Source organism: Camelus ferus, chromosome 29 (genome assembly GCF_009834535.1).
Source record: "Camelus ferus isolate YT-003-E chromosome 29, BCGSAC_Cfer_1.0, whole genome shotgun sequence".
In the NCBI taxonomy this organism is placed as follows: domain Eukaryota; kingdom Metazoa; phylum Chordata; class Mammalia; order Artiodactyla; family Camelidae; genus Camelus; species Camelus ferus.
In genome coordinates, this window is record NC_045724.1 from 18,380,893 (window position 1) to 18,391,154 (window position 10,262).

At 42.4% G+C, this 10,262-nt stretch overlaps 1 protein-coding gene across 2 annotated transcripts in view; it reads left to right on the forward strand.

The window, feature by feature from the left end:
• Nucleotides 1–1,993: 1,993 nt before the first annotated feature.
• Nucleotides 1,994–10,262, forward strand: part of ARFGEF1 (ADP ribosylation factor guanine nucleotide exchange factor 1) — a 98,463-nt gene continuing 90,194 nt past the window's right edge. The window contains exon 1 of one of the 2 annotated variants that reach the window (XM_032469941.1): nucleotides 1,994–2,265. In XM_032469941.1, coding sequence (XP_032325832.1) covers nucleotides 2,142–2,265 — 124 coding nt within the window. In that variant the 5' untranslated portion in view covers nucleotides 1,994–2,141. The remainder of the gene's footprint in view (nucleotides 2,266–10,262) is intronic. The other variant, XM_032469942.1, reaches the window with a different exon arrangement.

Sequence of the window (10,262 nt, forward strand, 5' to 3'; positions counted from 1 at the left end):
ACTTTGCACATGTAAAGTTCAAAACAAAGTTTCTTGATCAGATGACTCTCCATCAAGTGGTAATTCAGGGACCCAGGCTCCTTTTACTTGTAGCTCTGCCATCTTCAGCATGTGGCCATTGAAGGGGAAAAGCATGGAAGATTGCTTATGGGAGATTTTTCTTTTTTTTTTTTTTTTCTTTTAATGAGCTAAATCTAGATGGCTACACTTAACTGCTAGGGAGGCTAGGGAACACAACACTTCCTCTGTACTGAGGAAGAAGAGTAAACTAGATTTGGTGATCAGCCAGCACTTGGAACAGTACCTGGCACAACACCGGCATTATGAAGAAACAAGGATCAATTAAAAATGGAGATTGTTCTAAAAATGTTTACAATCCATGAGAGTGTACACAGAAATCAATACTATGTCTGATCTAGTATACTGAATCTATAACTTCCAGGAAACTAGACATAGTCTTTAGAGTTAAATTAATTTATAGATATGTTTCTCAGGACAAGAAAGTTTCAAACATTTATCTACTTGTCCACTTCAATTCAGGATCACCTTCAAGGTTTCCATGGTTTTTAGCCTGACCCAAATCTTGTCACTTCACAGCCTGTCCATTCTTGAGTTTGGATGGTTGCATTAGGACAAGTCCATAGTCAAGGTAATCAAATAGATCAGAACTGTGAGAGGCATATTCTAACAATTTGGGACCAAGTGTGAGTAGAGCCTTTAAACTCGGAGATGTGCACCTAGATTATGTAAATAAATTCTTTACGTATAGTTTAATGGTAATCTTTATAATTTTCTACTCTGAACAAAACACCGTAGAAATCTGAATTATTCTTTGGTATTAAAGCAAGACACGGTCACATGTGTGTCTGCGGTTATCTGTACTTAAAGCTTTTATATTCTGAAACTGGTTTTCACGTCCTGAAACGAGTCTTAGTATTAAAGGCGCAGAAACAGAGCTCTAAAGGACCTCATCAATTCACCTGTTCCCTTAACTTTAGACTCAGTTCAGAAGGGATCTGAAATCCAGAGTTTACCGATTTATCCTACAGAGATTAAAAAAGAAAAAAGTGAAACATTCCTGAGTCCCTGTCACATTGGTTCTACTCTTCCCAAGAGAGAATTCTCCCTGAGGTAGTCGGAGGGCACGGTCCTGGATAGCAGTTTCTTGAAGCCAGTAACGAAATTTATAGTCGAGCGCGGCAGGTGAAAACAGTGCAGCTGAGCATGGGCGATGCAGGTGTTTCCGTGACCCCTTGAGCGGCAGGGACTGCGTGCCCACCGACGCGATCTCCAGAAAGTCGGAGAAGTGGATGCAGCTGAGCCAGGACTCCCGTTCACTCGGCGGGGGGCAGAGGTCCCGGGTGGGACGGGGGATCCTCGGAGCCAAAGCTGGGCTGCCGGGAGGAGCCCGAAGCGCTCGGCGCGGCGCCGCAGGACGCCCGCCACGCCCCACGCCGCCCTACAGGCGAACGCGGGAGGCGGCGAGGCCCCGCCGGGCCGCCGTAGCGCTGCGGCTCGGGCCTCTCCTCCCGCACCGCCCTCCGCCCCCCGCCCCCCGGCGCCGCGGCAGCTCTGGGCAGCCAACGCCGCCGCCGCCACCGCCGCCGCCGCCGCTTCCTCCTCTGCAGCCGTTCGGCCGCTGCGTGACGCGTCGTTTCCTCCCAACATGGCGGCCGGGGCAGGTCGGCGGTGATGGAGGCCAGTCCGCGGCCACGGCGGGTGCTAATCCCCTCAGTAGCCAGGGCAGCCCTGCTCTCGCCGGGCCTCTGAGCCGCCGCCTTGTCCCTCGGCCCCTGGCTGACGGCCGTCGGGCTGGGCTCCCTCGCCTCCCCCGGGCTGGAGGGGCGAGTGAGGGGGGTGGCCAGGAAGGGAGCCCCGGGCCGGGAGAAGCGGAGTTCCCACAGGCGCGGCCCTTCGGGGCGGCCCCTCGGGGCGCGGTGAAGACCTCCGCGGCCCTCCGTCCGCACCGCAGCTGGCCGCACTCGCCCGCCCCTTCCTGATCCTGCCGCTGCCCTCCACGCCTCCTCTCCCCCACCTCCACCCTCTCTCCTTTCTCTCCACTCTTCCTCCCCCACCTCCTCCTCCCCTCCAGCCGCTGGGAGTCGCGGGTCGGACGAGCCGCCGCCTCCTTCTCTGCGTCCATGTATGAGGGGAAGAAGACGAAGAACATGTTCCTGACCCGGGCCCTGGAAAAGATTTTGGCCGACAAGGAAGTGAAGAAGGCGCATCACTCCCAGCTGCGCAAGGCGTGCGAGGTGGCGTTAGGTGAGCCGGGAGGAGGCCTGAGGGTGGGGGTGGGGGAGGGTACGGGGGGGCGGCCGGCTCTGGGTGGCGGGCGCTGGGGGCTGTCCCCGGCCGGCGCCGCTGACCTCGGGGAGCCCCTCGCGAAGCTTTGGGCCATCCGGCTGGAGTTGACAGTAACTCGGCTGGATGTGGGGCAGAGACAGGGTGGAGAAGGAAGGGCGGTTAGCTGGGCTCCGGGAACGCGGCAGGGCTGGGGATCGACTTGAGAGTAAGAGGAGATTTTGTTGGTGGATCGTGCGGTGCTGACAGGGTATCACCCTTTGTGATGAGGCAGAAGATGAGCTGTTGTTTATTAGCTTGGAAAATTGAGGTGGAGCTGATTTGTCAAAATTAGGCATGGGAAGGGTGCCGTATGGTAATTTCAGTAACTTTGTCGTTTGGCGTGGCACTTTGGGAAGATAGGCTGAAGTTGTTCCCTTGTTGACAGTCTAGAGAAGGGGTTTGCAAGAGGTGCAGCCTGTTCTGACATCTCTCCGCCTCCGCCACAGGAAAAACATAGAGTAATGTTGTATCCAACTGGGCTGACCTGGAAGAACAAGACCTGAGGTTAAGGGGTGGGGGTGGCGAGATAAAAGCGGGGAAGGAAAGGACCTTTAGATAAGTGGCTTTAGTGACGAGGAAGGGAGGGTTTGAAATGGGGAAAATGAGAAGGACAATGACACCCACCAGCCACATGTCCAGACAGTGGCAGCTGCTCTCAAGCTTGAATTGTGATTTATAGTTCAGATGAAAGAGATTTAATGTGATGAAGCCCATAGCAGGGTTAAATCCAAACAATACCTACAGCGATAGCAGGCAGATGAGGCATTGTTAAAGAGGGACCACTGATAAATCTCTTGCATCCACCAAGGATGAAATCGTTTAGGAGATACCAGGATATTAAAAACAAAGATGAATTCTAATGCTTGCGCTTTATTTCATAGCACTGGAAATAGATTACATGCAATCGACGAGAAAACGAAGCTTGTTAAGTGCGCTTTGGGGGAAAAAAAGCATTCTGGAAGGAGAAAACATTCCAGGATAACTTAGATGTGTGCTAAAGTAAAGGGTCAGGATAGCTTAAAAACAACTTTGCCTTTTAATTACTAAAATAAATAGAAGTCTTTAACTTGATATAATAAGCTGTACTGTTTTTTCCTTTTAGGGATCCTTTAGAGTGATATGAAAGACATTATCGAAGAAATTTGATTAAAATTTTTTGAATTTTATATATCAGGAGTTTAAGTTTAGCTTTTTTTACCCTTCGTGGATTAGAAGTTCACCTTTTGTTATTCCTGTAGCAAGTGAAAGACTGTTTCTGGTGTATGAGAAGACGTTGTATGGTGGTAAAAATTGAATTTATATCTGGGTCCTGAAAGGAATAATTACTAAATCGGGGTGGGATGAGGGAAGAAATGATTCTTGAAAATTTTAAAAGAATTGTTATGTGTAGGTTTATGAATAACTTGCAGGTTAAAGAACTTAAGAGTTCAAACTAAAGTTTTAGTTTTTGAGAACAGATTTTCTGTGTTAAAACATACTTTTAATATACTAAATAGTATGGATTAGACTGAAGAAACGGAGTGTGTTGTGTAGAGAGATATAGATATAGATAGATTATATTTATTTTTATATATATATATATATATATATATATACACACACACACATATTTCCTCTCCAAAATGCTAATATAAGTTATGTTTTAACAGAGAGCTCACTGGAAGGGGAATCTGGGATCGTGGATTTAAATCCCAGTTCTGTTACAGTGCAGTGCAGTCAAGTCCCTGGACCTTAGTTTCCTCTGTGAAACTAGGATGTTGAACTGAATTGATAGTAATGTGCTCTCTAATGTGCTACGAACGTGGACACGCTGTTCTGTTAACTTGTGCATTGAGAGTATTCCTGCCAATCTTGATTGGCATCTTTAGAGGGATATAGTTTGGTCATTGCTATTTCTAGACTCTGGGACGACTTGTAGTGTGTGTGCCAGCTGTACCAAAATTGTCTAATTCAGATTTTGCCAGTTTTTACTTTTTTGCTCCTTTCATATAGTTAGCAGAAGTTTATTAAGAGTAATGTGACTACTCAGGCAGGGACTAGGCACCAGAGTACTTTCTTTACTTGAGATGTAGGGCTTTTTCCTCATATTTCATGGGTTACATTTAGTCTTCTACAAAATCTCCTTGATAGTTAATGGTAGTTAATCCCTGATGATCTTTGTTTCTTCCCTTCTAGTTATTCGCCTACATTATCACCCAAACATAAGTTGATGGGAATAACCCGTTTTATCTTTGCAGAGAGTGTGATGGCTTGGAGTAGGTGGTATCCCCAGATATATTCCTGGAAACTTTTATAGACCTCCCTTTTCCTCTTCATTATTAAGACCTGGGCCAGGCCCACTTCAGTCTCTTGATAATCTGAATAGAAAGTTAACTGGAATGGCCTAGTTTGGTCATCCCTAATCTGCAGGTTGTGAGTGGGTGGAAATTGGCTGGTAGTGGTAGAAAGGTGGGGGTTGTTAAAACCCTTACAAATCTGGTTTGTAAATTACCTTTCTAAACACACCTGCCTGCATTCATTCCCCACACCACCCCCTTCCATTTTTACTGAGCACTTATACCATGGAGTTGAAGGGAAATGGACAATAAACAAGAAACTATATAGTATTTTTATATCCAGACTTTTAATCCTTTTGTGTTTTAAAGTCATTTTATTGGTGTGTGAGTAGATATCAGAGCACCGGCATTCGAAATTAATTCAGTTACCTTTTAACATAATGGTTCATTACAAATAGGTTTTCTGTAACTAATACTCATAAAATTATAGTTCATCTCACGTTCTTAAGGAAACTGTATTTTTTTTGATAAAGTATAGCTTTTAGGAAGCCTTACCTAGATTAAGGGAGATTTTACCTTATTAAAACAAAATCCAGTCTTGAACATACTACATAAAGGAACTTTTATTTTAACAAAAAGAAAAATAAACCTTTAAAGCATATTATTTAAAACTTTTATTGAATTATCAGACTTTTATTACATTTCAGACTTTATTTTGAAGTAAAGAATGGTTCAAAAACAAAAGATGGAAACCTCCTCACACCTATTTTGTTAGCATCAGTGTGACGCCCACAAGCCCAAGAACAGCTCCAGGTTGCCCTCTCTTGGTACCTGCCCCACTACAGCTTTCTGCAGCAAACACAGAACTCTGCAGAGTGAGGGCCTCCAGGCTGCCCTAGCTTAGCTTGATCCATTCCTGCTCTCTAGAATCCTGAATTAAAAATAGTCTGGCCATCTGCTGGCAGATGAGACAACAGCTGAGCTATTTTTAGTTTCAAAGAATTTAGGATTCTTGAGGGATTGGGCTTGAAGGTAGCACTGATTGTCTCACAGGGAGGGTGCAGTTGGGCGGTATTCCAAGCAGGCCCTTAAGTTTCAAGAGTTCCTTTGATGTTAGGGCTATGACTAGTTCAACTTCTGCCTCTAACATCAGGTATCTATGAAGATATTCTGCAAACTTTAGGATGAATGAATTTCAAGGTTGGAAGCTGGCACCGACAGGATAGGAGTGAAAAAGGTGACCAATAAAAGGCTAGAGGCGAGGGAGGCAGCAGAGACACGGGAGAATGATGGAGGAAAAGAGGAATTGTTAGGAAAGAAATTTCTGCATCAGACAAGGTGTGAATTTGTGTTCATCATGTTCTAAAGTGATCCTGCTGATACAGTTTTCTTATGAATCTGATATCTATAATTAGTCTTCAGAAATGTAAACATGATATTTAGGCTAAAAACAAAACTTGTTTCCTCTGTCCCTCTAATCTTACCCTTGTTTTGGCTAGTGGTGTTATAAAAAGGGATATATGGATGGAGGGAAAATTACTTGAATACTTTTGACCCCAGTTTTATGCTATTTTTGGTAATTTTACTAACTTTTGTTACTCTTGACCATTTACAAAAAAATGACTCCCAAATAATAGCCTGTAGTCAGTGAACATCTTAATTATAATTTAAATCCATTAACAAGTCTCCTTTTAAGCCTTCTTTGGTATCCAAAATAAAAGGTGTTTTCCGTAAGCCAGGCTGCCAGAATTTTTGAGATAGCCAGGAGCAAAGGGTGTAATGAATGAAATGACTGAAAGAAAAATTTTGTTAGGTTTGAGTTTAAAAAATAAGTTTGTGTTATAGTGGATACTCTTTCCGTTACAGAGATTTATAGTGCACATTAGCATAGTTAAGATTCTGAAGAGTCCTCTACGGGAAAAAAAACTTGCTCAATTTTGCTTTATGAAGATTTTCCTAAATCTGTTTGACCCTTTTCAGTGTCTCTTAGCATCTCTAGGAAACATTGTTCCTTAGGATTTACTTTGGGACAGTGTTCAAGGGAAAGATGGGCAAAGCAGACAGAATAGCCCTAACGACTGATGAAACCATTCTTGAGAAGAGTCATTGTGTTTTTGTAAAGCAGGAGTCCTGTTGACAGTGTGGGAAGGAGAAAGTCAGAAATGAGTAGTTGGAAAGAATGGTGTCAAGATCGGAGGACTCTTTGCTTTCTGGTTCTTTCTTTCCCATCCCATTTAATGGCAGGCAACTGCTTGTCTCTATTGATAGTGTTTAACTTGTAGAGAAACTTCTGTTGGGAATTGTTTTTTTCAACCAGAATAAAAAATGCATTACGAATGGGAAATAATTGGGGGAAATATTTGTCAAAATATTCCTCACAAAGTGGAGGAGGGGATATTCGAAAAGGGAGAATATATGAACAAATTATTGTTGTCATTTAAAATTAGGTATATTCTTCATTCAGATATGTGCCAGATACTGTTTCAGTGCTGGGCGTATGACAGTGAACCAATATGCTTTCATGGAACTTACTTTCTAGTGCGTTGAGGCTGACACTAGGAAAAAATAAAAAAACAAGCTAATATATTGTCAGATTCTTATTATCTGAAGGAATAGTTCAGAAAGGTAAAGGGCGAATGGCCAGAAGTGCAACTTTAGGTAGGGTTGTCAGGAGAGGCCTTTCCTTGAGATGACATTTCAGCAGAGAAAGGATGAAAGAGAGAGGTGCAGCCTTTGAAATACCTGAAACAAATAGAGGGAACAGCAAGATGCGTGTGCCTGGTACCTTCCAGGATGAAAGGGAGTTTGTGTGGTTGAGGGAGGGGGAGAAGGAGGGGAGCCAGGAGAAGAGGACAACTTTGGGTTCTGTCGCATCTGTGATGGAAGTCACTGGAGAGTTTTACAGGAGTGACAAAGCAGATTTACATTTTAAAAGGCTCACTTTGGCCAGAGATGATGGTGATTTAAACTAGGCTGTTGGTGGTGGAGGGAATGAGAATTGGTTGCATTTGGAGTATATTCTAAAGGAGCCAACAGGACTTGATGATGGGTTGGTTGGTTATGTGACAACAATTGTAGCCAGAGCTACACGGTTGTCGGAGCAGGCATTCACCGTGATGAGGAACACTAGGAGAGAAACAGCCTTTGGGAAAACAGTTTATATAGTAAAACATTTTCATTGAACTCTTTACATGCATTTTAGAATTTTTAAATGATTGAATTTCTTGATGATGTAATAGGATACTTTCTACTGAGAAAAGGACACAATTAAATTAATTGGACATTTTCTACTGAGAAGGCACAAAACAATTTCAAATTTAAGGAGTTTTTTTGTTTTTTTTTTTTTCAGTGGGGGTTTTTTTTCCCCCAAGAGAATTAGCCTTTTACATAGTTTTAATTACAATAAATAATTGATCTGGTTCCTTTCTGGGACAGGATCTTTGAGTTGTAGTTAATGAGGGATCTCCAGGTGAAATTATCTTGGATTTAAGGGTGGTCCTAAATCCAGTGACTGGCGCCCTTATATGTAGAGGAAGGGACACACAGAGACACACAAAGGAAGAAAGCCATGTGAGAAGGGAGGCAGGCAGAGATTGGAGTTACGCTGTCATAAGCCAAGGAGCACCAGGTGTTACCAAAAGCTAGGAAGGGACAAGAAGGGATTCTTCCCTGGAGCCTCAACTGAAGAATGGCTCTGCTAATACCTTGAATTCAGCCTATGGCCTCCAGAACTGTGAGAGAAGGCATTTCTGTTGTTTTAAACCACCAAATTAGTGGTAATTTGTTGAAGCAGCCCTAGGAAACTTAATAATCCTTTAACCTAACTTTTCAGACCCAGTTTGATTTATTTGAGCTTCCAGTTTTAGTATAGCACGTACTTGAACAGTGTGGGGTTAGTGGCACCCACCCTCCAAGCAGTTGAAAATCAGCGTAACTTTACAGCTGGCCCTCCATATACCATGGTTCCGCATCCTTGGATTGGGTCATGTAGTACTGCAGTGTGTGTTTAAAAGAAAAAAAAAAATCTATGCATGTGGACCTGTGCATTTCAAGCCCATGTTGTTCAAGGGTCAACTGTGTATGTTTGAACAATCAGACGCTGTCTTTGGCTGGCCTCATAAATGTAGAAAGGATTTATTTTGAAGCTTTAGGGTTCACGAGTCTTGAGAAACCTAAAAAATAGTCTTCGGCCCAAATATTTGAAAGGTTTGTGTTTTCTACTTGTGATATTTTTTGTTTTGCTTAGACTTGGGCTTGATATAACCACATTAGTCTACAGGGCCTGTGTTATCTCCTCATTTAGGCAAGATTGTAAAGGACAGGTTTTAAAGCATTTCATATCACAGAATTACCTCTGGAATTATATTTAGAAAAGTGCATGTGGAGTAGTTAATTTTTTTCTCAACTTTGAATCCAAAAAGGTATACAGTGAGACTTCACTTAATGAGCTGTTCCATAACCCTCATCTATTTATACCTTGGTAAGAAATCAAGTGATCAATAAAAATACAAGCAGACAAAGTAGGTATCATTAAGGCCAAGCACTTTATTCAGAGGAGAGTCCTTGTCCTTTACTCAGTTTACTTTTTTCTTTTTTTAATTGAAGTATAGTTGATTTATGGTGTTGTGTTAGTTTCTGGTATGTAGCTGGTATTCAGTTATACATACATATTTTTCATTATAGATTATTACAAGCTATTGCATGTAGTTCCCTGTGCTATACAGTAGGACCTTGTTTATTCTATATATAGCAGTTTGTATTGGCTAATCCCAAACTCCTGATTTATCCCTTCCCCACTTTGGTAACTACAAGTTTGTTTTCTATGTCTGTGAGTCTGTTCCTGCTTTGTAAATAAGTTCATTAGTGTAATTTTTTAAGATTCCACATGTAAATGATATGATACTTGTCTTTCTCTGACTTACTTCACTTAGTATGATAATCTTTAGGTCCGTCCATGTTGCTGCAAATGGCATTATTTCATTCTTTTTTATGGCTGAGTAGTATTCCTGTGTGTGTGTGTGTGTGTGTGTGTGTGTGTGTGTGTGTGTGTTTCTGTGTATGTGTCACAACTTCTTTATCTAGTCATCTGTTGATGGACATTTAGGTTGCTTCCATGTCGTGGCTATTGTAAATAGTGCTACTATGAATGTTGGGGTGCATGTGTCTTTTTGAATTAGTGTTTTCTCCCCATATATGCCCAGGAGTGGGTTTGTTGGATCATATGGTAACTCTGTTTTTAGTGTTTTAAGGCATCTCCATACTACTCAGTTTACTTGTAATTGCACATAAATCTAATACATTTGGCAGTTTTTTTTTTAATGAACTAATTATTTTCTTCAAACCATTTTCACAGGTAAAACTGGGGGGAAAAAATCACCCACATCAATGGAGATAACCATTGTTACCTTTACAAAAAAAACTTCATGGAGATTAAAATCTACAGTCTATAAAGTATGCCCATTTTAAATGTAATGATCTTTAGTAAATTTCATTATGTTTTGCAGCATCACCATAATCCAGTTGTAGAACATTTCCATCACCCCAGTAAGAACCCTAGTGCCCATTTACAGTTAATCCCTGTTGCCATCCCCAGCTCCAGGCATCCACTATTCTGCTTTCTGTGTCTGCCTTTTCTGGACA